Source organism: Aquila chrysaetos, chromosome 17 (assembly GCF_900496995.4).
Source record: "Aquila chrysaetos chrysaetos chromosome 17, bAquChr1.4, whole genome shotgun sequence".
In the NCBI taxonomy this organism is placed as follows: Eukaryota; Metazoa; Chordata; class Aves; order Accipitriformes; family Accipitridae; genus Aquila; species Aquila chrysaetos.
This window is the reverse complement of record NC_044020.1, coordinates 17,656,922-17,671,148: the sequence shown is the minus strand read 5'-3', so window position 1 is coordinate 17,671,148 and position 14,227 is coordinate 17,656,922. Positions and strand designations below refer to the sequence as shown.

Genomic DNA, 14,227 nt, shown 5'->3' with positions numbered 1-14,227 from the left:
GAAACTGTAGGAGCCTTTCTATGCTTCTACATGTCTTAAATTTTCAGTGTTCCCTTGTTTAACTGCAGTGACTTAATTAGACTAGAATTTATTTACTCGTTGTAAAAGAATCATCTTAATATATATCTAGCTATACTTCTGTTCCTTAACTTGGTGCTCATCTTTCACAGTATCTGCACAATTTTCTTTAAAACCTGCCACACAGAATGTCCCAGACCTTATGAGTATTACTATTGCCCTCTGTTACCAGTGTTTTGAAGCTGTGCATCCAAAGGCATGTAACTATCATACATCTTATCTGTGTTGTGCTGACATTGCACTGCTAGGTTGTTTTTCAGACAGATTGTTTTCTGTATTGAAATATAGAGTATGTTGAGAGGATCCAAATTCAGGTTTAATAGCCTTCCCTTTTCCTCACTTTCTCCATGCCCACCTACACTCAAGTATTGTTAGAGAACCAACGTTGCCTTGAGCAAAGCCAACCAAGCCATATGATGCTTGTGTAAAACTACTTCCTAAATGTCTTTCAGTCAGTCTTTGCTTCATTAAAATATCAAACAGCAAAGAAGTGTGAGAGCATGTTCAGTAATCCCATATCAAAACTGAAAGTCTGTTCCTACTTTCTGTGATGCTCAGTGTGCACCAAGATATGCTCCACTAGCTTATCTTCCTGTTGAGTTTCTCTCTCAGATAGGGAGGCTGTATTGAAACCCTGCTTTTTTTTTTTTTTTTTTGGTATGTTTGTGTGTGCTAGAACTAGATTGCAGCTGTAGATTGCAATTTTCCAATGAATTATTTCAGTCCTACCCTCTAGCTCACTCTCCAAGCAGTTCCCAACTGCTGTTGACTTTGGCAGATGTTTTGGGTGTGCAAGGGAACTAGTAGAAACCCATTTCTGACCATAGATAAATTATTCAGTCACAGGCACTATATGAACCTTTGCCAAACACAGTCTTCCCTTATGAGTAGCTTTGAAGTTCTCCTTTATTTTAACATGGAAGTTTCACTTGTTTAAATAGGTGTTTACAACTTACCAGTTATATGCGTTGGGTATTTTTTTGGAGGCTTATTCATGAAGAAATTCAAGATAAATATCTATCAGGCTGCGAACATAGCATTTTGGGTATCTTTACTGGAATACCTTCTCTACTTTGCTGCCTATTGGACTGTCTGTGATACTTCACCAGTTGCTGGCCTAACAGTTTCCTATGAAGGGTATGTTCTTTAAGACACAAGAGGATTTAAGTCTTAAGACACTGGAATGATTTTTCTTGTAAAAAATCAGCCAGGGACTCCATAGCTTTGCAACTTTTTTTTTTTATAATCTAAACTCTCAAAGCTTTTTACTTGCATGAGACAGTAGGTCTATCTTCTGTTATCCCTGTTTTAAACAATAAAGTGTATTAAAAAAGACATCCACATCAAGAATCATGCAATTGCATGTCCATATTAATTCTTTTACTAATATAATTATATATTCAAATCATGTAACTGCAGGTAGAAATAAAAAGTTGTTGATCAAATTAGGCATACATGAGTGCAGTTTCAGAATTACAGAGGGACAAAATCCTTTCTTTATCTTATGCTGGTTTAGTGGACTTTGATTGCTACTGAGTTATCAGAGGATATTTTATCTGCAGTTTCTTGATTTGAAGCCTGCCATTAATCATTGGGAAGGGTTGTGTGTCTGTAAAATGCACATGTACGTTTTTGATTCTCTACAAGCATTACATATATACCTACATGCCATAGATGAGAAAGATGCTTTAGGGTATGCATACTTACCTATGAATTGATAATATTAATATAATATAACATAACATATCATCCTATAGAAAGATAGAAAGGCATGACTCCAGGATAGGAGCATGTAGGATTGTGCCCTGGATCAACGCTTGAGCTAGAATAGAATCCTAAGCATTGCAAAGGGTTACTGTAGGTATTTCATTACTGAAATATTTATTCATCTTCTAAATGTATTTCAGAATAGAGCAAGTTTCATATGCAGAAAATACTCTACTTGCTGGCTGCAACAGGGATTGTGACTGCCCACTTAAAATATGGGACCCTGTTTGTGGGAACAATGGAATCACTTATGTGTCACCTTGTCTTGCTGGGTGTAAAGCCTCAAGAGGAACTGGAAAAAGTGTGGTAAAGCTTACATTTTATTGTGCTGTAACTATGAAATATAGTAGGTGAGAAATATCCGTATCAATATAGGGTGCGAAATATCCATACATGTACATTTAGTTGGATATATAAGGTGATAAATAGAGTTGGACAAATTCATTGAGTCGCAATAGAAATTCCAAACTGAATATGAAAATTAGTTTAAGTTTAAATTAAAGAATATAATGAAGAAGCCTCCATTTCTTCTAATAATTGAAGGAATCTTAAATACTTAAAATGGAGTAAGAAATTATTCTCAAGGTATTGCCAGTTGGAAACCTGAGTGCCCAAGAACATTTCAGCCAAAATTAAGTTCTATGGCATGGACTTTAAATAATCTCTTTTACTCTGTAGATTTAAAAAAGTAACCAAGTATTATAGAACTTTTATTATCTTAATTGATAATATATTTTCCATTAAAAAATAGTAAATTCTAATTAGACTGAAAACAATCAAAAATAATGAGTTCAATAAAACCCCAAATCACACAGGTTTTACAAAGCCTTTGTACTTCACAAATATTTTAAAGAAGTATTAGATGATAGCAAGGGCCAGACACTGATGCCCTTGCTCACCTTGGCTGACATTTGAGAATCCTTATTCTGGCAATAGTCTCAATGATTTCAGTAGAAGCAAGTGTTTGAGTGAGAATATTGTAACCCAGCCTCAGTCAAACATCTCTGGTTTCTTCTGGCATATGAAAGACCACTTGCTAGGTCATGAAGAAGAGGGTCAGATCTATTGGCACTGGAAGGACCACATAGCCAGGCTGTGCTGGGAAATATGAGGGCTCTCTTGATTGTGGATTCTTTGAGGAAGCATAGTCCCAGCTGCATAAGAGGACCATAGCTCCCTCCCGCTCTCTAACCCCATGCACTAAATACAGATGATGGTTGGACCTGTGCCTGGCAGACTGGGAGAGGGGCTGCAGTGCAGTGCTGCACATGTGTAACATACTCAAGTGCAGGAGAGAGTGAGCTAGGTGCCAACTGTCTGAGTTTCACACTCAGTGTGTGAGTTTTGACAAGTCTGTGTGATTAAAATACTCTTTTGACAGGTATTTGAAAACTGCACCTGTGTTGCAGCCTCAGCGTTTTCATCTCAAAATGTCTCTGCAATTCTGGGCCAGTGTGATGGAGAAGAAAACTGTGATAAGATGCTTCATTATTTTTTAATATTGTCATTAGTCTGCAGCTTCATTTTTTCCTTAGCAGCCATGCCGGGGTACATGGTCTTAATAAGGTACAGTAAAATGTCCTTGTCTTAAGAAACCTACTGGACTTTTTATTCTAAGGTCAGACACCCCCAAGAATTAAAAGTGTGTTAGTTTGTGTATGGAGGGAGGAACAATAGAAAGATCTTACGTTATTACTGTGCTGTGTTAAGGTTTCATTAGTGTCATGTCAGCTATATAACCTGTTGTTGCTTCTGGCTATCAGCTATATCCTGAATTAATGTAGGACCACTGAGTCAGCGCACTGAGATATTGAGAGCTGTGTGTTACCCATGTGTTTATTGATCACATCAACATGCTGTTGACTAAGGCACAACTATCTTGCACTTTGCGCTGGCTTCAGTCCGAGTGGATGATAGCTTTTCCTTTTGTGATTTGGCAGTCCTAGTTAAGGAGCTTCAGTAAATGTCACCTAATGAGGATAACAAACTCTTTCAACCAATGCTCTAATTAGAATGGGTTTGGCCTAATGTGATGAAGAATTTGATTAAAAAAAACCAGAGATAAACATTTCTTATTAATGTCACCTCTACTGATTGGTGTACAATGTGATTATCATACAGGTCTCTAAAGCCTGAAGAAAAGTCGTTTGGAGTGGGTATCCATGGACTAGCTTCAAGAGTATTTGGTAAGAAAAGCTCTAACACACTTCAGAAGCACAGTTAGGTCTGATCTAGAGTTAGATAAAGATCACATCAGGGCTATGGGCATGGCACAGGAGCCTACTCCTATGGAGTGCCTTTGAGCAGGAAGAATTTGGGGTTTTTTTTACAGATCTAGGCAGCATGGCAAATTAGAACAGCTTTCAGTTTGCATTCATTTATACTGGGTAATAGGCTGACCACAGCTGCTGCTTATCTGAAAGCCATCTTACATTCCTTTGCTCTTGTATGTTTGTCGAACACAACATTCACTCTCACTGATGAGAGAAAATGTTGAGTTTTGAATAGGAATCACAGTCCATATTGTAGCATGTATATATTGTTAAACAGGCAACAGGAAAGAAAATCTTTGGTTGAGGGTAGGTGGATAAGGAAGAAGAGAGAGCATAAGAAATACAGAGAGCATGGTTCACGCTGCAAGAGGACAGGACAGATGGAGTAGGTTAGAAACAACATGGGTTCTGTAGTGTATCTGCTAATCAGAAGAAATATGGTATTCACAAAAATGTTGCTAATATTCTTTTTAGCTGGAATTCCATCTCCCATTTATTTTGGAGCTTTGATAGATACCACTTGCTTGAAGTGGGGTACTATGACTTGTGGAGGAGAAGGAGCATGTAGGATGTACGACATTGTCACATATAGGTATATTTTCTACTTTATTTTAATTTCTCCTTCTTACTGTATCATTACAAGCATAGAGATATAATTTTACACTCTCTTTCTTTTCCTAGTAGACAAACTGCTCCTGTATTAGAGATTTGACACAACACTTTTCTTTGGCATTGGCTTTATTTGTCAAGTGCAACCTTTGCCACAGATGTTGGAACACCATTTGAACAGAAACGTTCTGGTGCCATAATTACATTTACTAATGGCCTTTCCTGAGAACAGACCTTAAAATACTGAATTCTGATAAAAAAATTAAAAGCAGTAAGCCCTTGTGAGAAAAATGTTTAATGGCTGTCTATGCAATATCTTTGAACAGAAAATGGTTGAAATAGCACCTGAATCAAAATAGAGGACAAATTTATAAACAGGATTTGGTTACCCAAACTGGAAATTGGCCCAGGATACTATGCTTCATGCTTCTGTAGTCCTTCAAGGAGCACTGTGGGAATTTTGAAGAAAAGCCTTGTTGAACTAGTGGCCTCAGACCGATTCCTTTTAATATTGTGTTAAGGTTGATTTGGAAGAAGAATGCTAGCTCATGAATACCCAGAAGTTTTACTCAGGTGGTCTGAGCTGCCCTTTTCAGGGCTCTCTCTTTTCCCTGTGGAGAAAGCCATAAGGGTACTGTGTGGCTAATGATCCTGGCTAATCAGTTGCCTGAAGTTGGGTGATGTAAATAGTCATTTCACTGACACTGACGTATTCTCTGTTCTCATATTAATTCACCTTCTGTGAGTTCCAGAAGTATCAGGGCACAAGCTTTAGAGTGACTGAGCAATTGTTGCAAAACAATGTATGCTGAATAGTTCTGCTATTTTTTTCATGAATGCATATATTTAATGAAGCTCATCCTTTATTTCAGGTGGCTCTATCTTGGCCTGCCAGCAATATTACGTGGAGTGTCCTATATCCCAAGTGCACTGATCGTCCTTATTTTAAAGAAGAAACTTAAATCTGAAAGCCAAATCTTATTAAATACACCAGTAGAAATGCAGGATAAAGAACAAGAAGCATTGAAATAGTATTTCAAAGCAGGACATATAGTGAAAAAACATTGCAGTGTGAATTTTGGATATAACCTTGTGAAACATTTCATACTTTAACTAGTGAACACTTGGACAGAGATTAATAGAATTACATATAGTTGTATCCTAATTATATTATAAAAGTATCAGTTCATAAACAGAAGTTACAGGAAAAATGTGTTTGGTGCAAAAAAACAAGGAGTAGAAATAAGAAAACTTATGAAATGCCAGGTTTGAGTTGTCTGAGCAAAGGGCTATAAAGCAGAAACATATGTTTTCAGTCCTGGTTTTACTGCAGATAGCGAGAGTTTTGCAAGTAACTCCTGTGATGCCAGATTTCATGCTGGAATTCTCCAACAGCTTCTGCCACAGCCTCTCTCATTGACTATAGACAGGATTTGCAGCTGCTTTGGGCCTGATTTTTCCATAAATTTATTTAATTATGCTGTCAGTCCTTTCAGGCAGGGACTGTTTGTTGTTCTGCATAGTGTAGGTGGTCAATATATCGGGAATCTGGTTTATGACATGATCTGGGTGCTGTGGTAATAATAACAAATAAAAAAAGAAAAAATTAAATTTTTAAAAAATGCAGTGTTATGGTGATATTTTAAGGTTTGCATAGAGCATGGACAGGGAAAAGTTCTCAGGATTTGTTACTTCAGTTGCATTCACTCTAGAGGGGAATAACTCACTCATTAAGCATGATAGAATGATACTTGTGAGTATTTTGCCCATCATATTACTCTCTGCTAAATCCTATGCCTTCTCGTGTCTTGTTAAATTATTCTTTGAATGGTACCTAACTGTAGTCACCCATGTGCTCTTCCTGGTCTTTGTCCCATTTTTATTTCCTGCAGATGTGATGCTACAATGAATGTAGTATCCATTTGGAGTTCACTGACAGTGAACTGTTGCCCTGGGATGTCTTAACTATCTCAGGAAAAGACCCTGAATGTCTCAGGAAAAAAACCATGCAGAAAAACCTGCTGATAGGGTATATGTCACACGAGATGTATCTTTGGTTGAGTATAGTGCATCCATGTTTAGCTTCTAGATTGCAACTGCCTCATATTTGGCTCCAGTGCAGAGGACCCTTAGGTCTGTCAGCAGGTGACCATGCAATAACTTCTCAAGCCCTTTTATTACAGCTGTTGGAAATAAAAAAACCCCTTCCTGATTATTATTCCCTACTGCATAAGGCATTGAGGGAGCTTCTGGAACTTTACCATAGGCCAATGCTCCAGCCCTTGCAAGTGTTTCCTACCCATTTAATCTATAGGACACAGACTTACTCCCATTTTATCCACCTGGGACCTTCTACAACCACCGAAAAATGGGAAGGATATTTCCCCAAAGTAGTTAAGTTAGTTAAATTATATTCTGTTTTACTTTAGGGTGTCTTATTAACACCTTATGTGTATGTGCTCGGAATTGCTTCCTACCCTTGTGGAATCATAGAATCATAGAATGGTTTGGGTTGGAAGGGACCTTAAAGATCATCTAGTTCCAACCCCCCTGCCATGGGCAGGGACACCTTCTACTAAATCAGGTCGCTCAAAGCCCCATCCAACCTGGCCTTGAACACTTCCAGCGAGGGGGCATCCACAACTTCTTTGGGCAACCTGTTCCACTGTCTCACCACCCTCACAGTAAAGAATTTCTTCCTAATATCTAATCTAAATCTACCCTCTTTCAATTTAAAACCGTTACCCCTCATCCTATCACTACACTCCCTGTTAAAGAGTCCCTCCCTGTCTTTCCTGTAGGTCCCCTTTAAGTACTGGAAGACTACTATAAGGTCTCCCTGGAGCCTTCTCTTCTCCAGGCTAAACAACTTCAAGTCTCTCAGCCTGTCCTCATAGCGGAGGTGTTTCAGTCCTCTGATGATCTTTGTGGCCCTCCTCTGGACCCCCTCGAGCAGGTCCATGTCTGTCTTACACTGGGAACCCCACAGCTGAACGCAGTTCTCCAGGTGGGGTCTCACGAGAGCAGAGTAGAGGGGGAGAATCACCTCCCTCGACCTGCTAGCTACACTTCTTTTGGTGCACCCCAGAATGCGATTGGCTTTCTGGACTGTGAGCGCACATTGCTGGCTCACATTCAGTTTTTCATCCACTGATACCCCCAAGTCCTTCTCCACAGGGCTGCTCTCAATCCATTCATCCCCCAGCCTGTATTTATGCTTGGGATTGCCCTGACCCATGTGCAGGACCTTGCATTTGGCCTTGTTGAACTTCATGAGGTTCGCATGGGCCCACCTCTCAAGCCTGTCAAGGTCCCTCTGGATGGCATCCCTTTCTTCCAGCATGTTGACTGCACCACACAGCTTGGTGTTGTCGGCAAACTTGCTGAGGGTGCGCTCAATCCCACTGTCCATGTTGCCAAAAAAGATGTTAAACAGGGCCAGTGCCAAAACTGACCCCTGAGGAGCACGTCTCGTCACTGCTCTCCACTTGGACATCGAGCTGTTGACTGCAACTCTTTGAGTGTGACCATCCAGCCAATTCCTTATCCACTGAGTGGTCCATCCATCAAATCCATGTCTCTCCAATTTAGAAACAAGGATGTTGTGTGGGATGCTTTGCACAAGTCCAGGTAGGTCACTCCCATTTGCTCTTCCCTTATCCACCAATGCTGTAACCCTGTCGTAGAAGGCCACGAACTTTGTCCGACATGATTTGCCCTTAGTGAAGCCATGTTGGCTGTCACCAATCACCTCCTTATTTTCCATGTGCCCTAGCATAGTTACCAGGAGGATCTGCTCCATGACCTTGCCAGGCACAGAGATCATCAATGACAAAAGATCCATTTCTTCCACAGAGCAAGAAATCAGCTCCAGAATTTAAAGTTTCTTCAAATACAGGAGGTCCTTACAATTAATTCTTTTGAAAAGATAAGTCACAGCCCCTTCCTCCCTTTGCATCGGATGATAGAGCTGAACAGGTATAACATGGGGAAGGGGAACAGAAGAAAAGACAAATGTGATACATCCTGTAACAGAGAGAGCAGAACATAGTGCAGTTCTCTATTAAGCCACAGGTCTTCCAGAAGCTTTGTGGACATTTGAAACACAGCTGATTTTCAGCATTGTTCTTGCTACCATGGGGCACTTACTAAAAGCCATCCTTCTTCCTTGTGGATGTTATATTCCTCCAAAGCTAGAGTTAAAAATCTTTTGCAGGCATTTAGTCACAGTTTGGTGCCAAGGTAACCTGGGAAACCTGGAAAGTTACAGTGCACCGAAGTTTCACAGCTGCAGGAAACAAAAGGGCTTTGTTAGGCAGGCAAATCTGTGCCATTTAAATGGACCACTGCCAGAGAGTCAGGCCTACCTAACTCACTGTGTTTTGAAATGGAAGGAAGCAGATAGGAAAGTTTCCAAGTTTTAAATTCAGCATTTTAGTAGATACATTAACATTCTTTTTAATTGTTCCAGTTCATCTGCTAGAGAATGTAGCAGTGAAACAGGTCACCTTTACCAGGTGCTTTGAAGTCATTGGTCTGCTACTCGGACTGTTTATCAACTTGGGTGGTGCTGGCTGGAGAGGTGGCTGGGTGATGGCACGGTAGAGATGCTTCTTGGCATAAGCCTATGGTGGGAACGTTACTTCCCCAGAGCAAAACCAGGAAACAGAGAGTACGGGTCACTCCAAAGTCATCGTCATAAAACCTTTATAATATGCCATCTCTGGTACAACAGACATTCCTAGGATTAGGTTGGGAGGTTAGAAAAATACTCTTGGAGCTATTCCTTCAAATGTAAAGCCAAACTTTAGACTTGATCCTTCCAAGTTTTAAGCATGCTGACATTGATTCAGCGAAGCATTTAAGCATGTGCTTAGCTTAAAAATTAGTGGCCTTATTCATGTTTATTGTTTTAGTAGGTGGCATCGGACATTTCAAGACTGAGGCCCAAACTGACACTGTTGTGACACTCATTTGAAGAGAGGCTAGTTGCTGTGCGTTACAGTAGGAACTCAGATGATATTTATTGTGCTTGAAAGTTTGGGCTGATCCTGGTCTGATGTTTCAAGCACTGAGACTTGCATCAGCACTGGGGGTAGCGCAAGCCACAAATGGGAATAATGCCAATAGAAGTAACCGTAGGTGTAAAGTTTTTTGTAAAGCAGTAGCATGTGAATATCTGAGTTGATTAAGTCCAGTATCAAATTAATAAAAATGTGTGGTAGGTTTATTTTCTGAGTGCCTGAGAGCCAAGCAGATGGCTTTCACAGTACAATCAACCATGTTTCTTTGTCACTGAAGTTTCAGCTCAGTAAAGGGTGCCCATGAGTTGAATTTTGATCCTTAAACCTACCAAGTGGAAGGCTAGGTGCTGGTGCCTGGATACAGAAGCTGCCAGACCTGAGAAACAAACTTCATGTTTTTCTGGCAGTGTGACCAGTGCAACCATCTTGGAGATATTTAAAGGCCATGGTATGCAAACTGTGCCCACATGTATTTATCTAGCATTTTGTACTCAATGCCTTTTGTAATGATCCCTGATGTTCCATTGGGGTTTTTTGACCATGATCAGGTGCTGAGCCATCATTTTCAAAGAAATAACAACAGTCTTCAGTCTCTTACTGAAAAATGGCAGTGCTTTGTAAAAAAGCACATCTCTGCACATGCAGGCTATGTTTTGGGTTTTTTTCTGTTTACATTATTTTCTCTGTATCAACTTTTAAGTTCATCAGCTACTTTATTGCTAAGTGTCTCAGTATTTTACAAGTTATTATTAACAGTTTTATATATATCCTAAAAAATTCTGTCTTGTATGAACTTCATTGTCTCCCTGCTGCTTCTAACTTTTAAGAACCGAAACCTATTCTTGATGCACAATTAAAATTTTCTGATTATGCATATTGTTCAAACTATGATTTTTTTTTTTTTTTTTTTTGAGAGGAAATTACTCATTTGGGAGGAAAAAATGTTACCTGGCAAGGTGATTTTAATTAGTAGGCATAAAGGAGGTGTGGTGACCAAAGGTGCATCATTACACAATAATTTGGCTGAGGCCATGACTGTCTGATTCATGATATGAATACTGGTTTTGTGTTTGTGATACAAACATACTATGTTAACACGTATAGTTTCTGAATACCTGAGCATTACAGTTTTGGACAAGTATTATTGACAGTTCAAGTTCACGTTCTTTTCAGTCATTTCAACTAGAGTGAACAGTAGGCTGTTTCTGTATCCTTTCTATCTCAAGTTGAGTTTTAGCAGATAACTCCTCCCTACAGACTCTTCTCATCCAAGCAAGCCTCCTAGTACCAGGAGCTAATTTAACCTGTGGATGTGGAGAAAGGAACTCCCTAAGCATACCTGGGATGGGATTTTATATGCAAAAAGCCAAATTGCTTTTTAGTTTATGTAAGTTTGGTAATGCAATAAAAACTGGATGTATCCAGCAACAAGTTCTTGGCTACAGCTGCTTTTTTTACAGAATTGTTTTTAGTCTTTTCCTTTCTTAATAAGGCATAAAGTGTTCCCAGTTATGCTGGTTGGAATTTTGAACTTTCATTGTTTAGGCCTTTCTCTGAGATGTGGACAATTACTAGGTAATTGCCCCTCTCTTGCTTTGTTTGGGGAGTCAAGAACACAGATCTCTTAAATCACAGGAGAATTAAATCACAGGACAAAAAGTAGTAGATCCCTTTAGAAGGTGAAATCTTAGGTTTCGCAATGCCTAATGTCCCTTCAAGAGGAGACCCTTTGGTAGCTCCATGCCAGAAGTGTGATATATGCCTGTTAGTTTCCAGCAGAGGTGCTTAGGGAATACAAACACCATTTGTTCAGGGCAGACATGGATGTGACCATAGGTGGCAGCTTGCTGGGGGATCCTTATAGCCTGGGCAGTATTTGAGGAAGGTCCTCACTTGGAGGGCAGGAAGCCCATTACAGGTGGGAAATGGTGGTGTAAGAGAAAAAGTTCATTACAAAGGTTTTGCTTTTTAAAAGGTCTTGACCCCCTGTGTTTGTATAAAGGCTGCCTAGCTTCATAATGTTATCATTTAAATGGTTCCAGAACAGGCTTTGAAAAAATCAAACTTCTCATTTGAGGTTAATGAACACAAAGTGGTCCAGTTCATGCTGTACCTTTGCTGTTACCATTGTTTCAAGGCAGCTCTCTGAAAGGCAACTGTTTGCTGTCTGGCACACGATGATTCTTCTTTCTTCTGCAGGTAGTAAACCAATCTCAAGAAAACTTTCTGGTATAAAGACAGAATCATATATAAAACAAGCTTAAGTTTCTGCAGAAATTTCCAGAATTTCAAAAAATTTCTAAGACGGCATAAGCCCTGCTTTATTTTTCTTTGTTTTTTTTTTTTTTTTTTTTTTTTTTTTTCCCCACTGTAGTTTTCTACCTCATACTGCATTTTAACTCAGAACACTCCTCCTGGTGAATCTGAATAATAGGATACCAGCATTTGCAACAGTGCTGCTGCTACTTTGTGACTTACTTCCACTTATGACCAGGAGCTTGCAGGAATATTCTTATCAAAGGTATATATATGCATGCACACAGACACATAGACAGACAACTTGTACTGTTTATGCACGCATTTATTTTTCAGGCATTACAATTTAACAGACAGAGTCTAGTAAGGGCCTTCTCCTTCCATTTTAATTCTTTTTATGTAGGAGTCTGGCTTCAGAAATCCTGTCCTGGGTGTTAGAGAAGTTATTTCTAAATTCAAATATACTAAGTACAAAACTATTCATTGTTTCCAGCTTTCTCTGTTAATTTGTCTTGCTATGTTTTCAGGTCAGACAAGGCCTGGGCAACAGATGTTGGATATAGTTATGAACTTTCCTCACAATCAGAGAGCTTTAGGTCCAGTTTAGTTTTTTCCTGTATTAATTATCAAAGGTAGTGTAAAGTATGTAGTAGTATGTAGAGAAGAGCTTAGATTTCTCCAAATCTTATTTCTGTATGGACATTGTGAACTTGCTACTACACCGCTCCATGGCAGCAGACAGTGCTACTGCTAAAAAAGAATTACGACTTCAGTAAAAGTATGGAGAAATGAAGAGTGTGGTAGCTGTGGGAGAGCTGTTTTGCTTCGTTACTATAGGCTGATAACTCCCAAAGAAATCCATATCACACAGAAAACCCTTCTGCCATATATTTAGGTGGCTTTAATACTAAGTGTGAGCTATTGCATTCATTCAGTGTAGCTGGTATGATTGGTACCTTTCCCCCTCTCCCCTTTTCTGATATGAGTCTTATCACAGTGTATGTAATTAATACCAAGTAAAAAGGAGTCTGTACTGGACTGCAGTTCAGTCAGTCTTCCAGATGCGGAGACGACTAACAGGGAAGTAGTCTGTGAAATTCAAAAGGCCTGAATGCCCCAAAATGACAGCTGACCTGTCAATGCTCATTCGCATGTTTATTATCACAAACTCACTAAACGCTATCTTCTTTAAATAAAGTGACAGGAAGAGAGCGCACCAAGATCGGTCTGCATGTGCCTTTAGTTTAAAGAATGAAACAAGAAGGAGAAGAGGTACCAAGAGGGTCTGTTTAGCCTCCGTTTGCATGGAACGGGATCCAGATAACTCCAGGATGTACAGTGATCCTTACTCAGTGTTTATGTACTATAGGATGGTAGGCAGATGGGAATTGCTGTGGGAATCAGACCTTAGGTGGCCAGAAACACCCAAGGATTAATACCTGCACATAACAATTAGCAAGTGCAATGTGTGCTAAAAGAATCCCTTAATCCAGACAACGCTATGGAAAGAAACGGTGCATCAGCCTAGACTATCATGTAAATTATAATAATGTGCCTGGCAACCTTTTTCTTGCTTTTGATTTTGTAATCAAGTACGTACCTCTGTCCCTCACTAGACACTTTGCCAGATGCCAGTGTGTCCTGCAGCGAGATGAGCTGGCCTCAGTCCCCTTGCATTTGCAGCACCAGTGGGATCCTTCATAGCTCCAGTGCGACCTGGGCTTTGCTTGAGAGGAAAAACTACTTCCCAAGAGTTTTGGGCTGGCAGGTAACTCCCTGTGATAAGAGAGTGTTGCTTGTGGTAACTATAAAGGGAGGGCCATAAGCAGAGGGTGCTGCGGCTGACATCCCTGGCATCGCCACCGCGGCGGGGGAAGAGCGTCTGGTGCATCTGGCTCGGGTATAACAATTGCACCGCAAGCTGCAAACGAGAACCCCCGGGCTATCAAAGGGGATTTAAACTACTGCCTGTTTATAAAGTGCTCATGCTAGAGAATGTAGGCAGTGACAGTAAGGAACAGATGGGAACAATTTAGGCCTCTAATTCTAGTCCTAATCGCGTTGGTTTAGCGCTTCCGAGTTTATAAATTGAGTACAGTAAATAAATTACATTGTCTACCACCAATAAAAGATTATTTCTTGGCACATATTTATGAATGTTTGTCAAATCTAATTTTAAAATATAGATGGCATGGCTTCTGTTATTCTCTGGAGATTGTT

At 39.8% G+C, this 14,227-nt stretch overlaps 1 protein-coding gene across 6 annotated transcripts in view; it reads left to right on the top strand.

Annotated features, from left to right (window-relative positions):
* LOC115352813 (solute carrier organic anion transporter family member 1A2-like) overlaps positions 1-6,311 on the top strand; it is a 60,582-nt gene extending 54,271 nt beyond the window's left edge. For 5 of the 6 annotated variants that reach the window (XM_030041472.2, XM_030041474.2, XM_030041473.2 and 2 more), the window contains 6 exons: positions 1,020-1,215; positions 1,986-2,151; positions 3,227-3,411; positions 3,967-4,031; positions 4,593-4,710; positions 5,600-6,311. In XM_030041472.2, coding sequence (XP_029897332.1) covers positions 1,020-1,215; positions 1,986-2,151; positions 3,227-3,411; positions 3,967-4,031; positions 4,593-4,710; positions 5,600-5,759 — 890 coding nt within the window. In that variant the 3' untranslated portion in view covers positions 5,760-6,311. The remainder of the gene's footprint in view (positions 1-1,019; positions 1,216-1,985; positions 2,152-3,226; positions 3,412-3,966; positions 4,032-4,592; positions 4,711-5,599) is intronic. The other variant, XM_030041478.2, reaches the window with a different exon arrangement.
* The last annotated feature ends 7,916 nt before the right edge of the window (positions 6,312-14,227 follow it).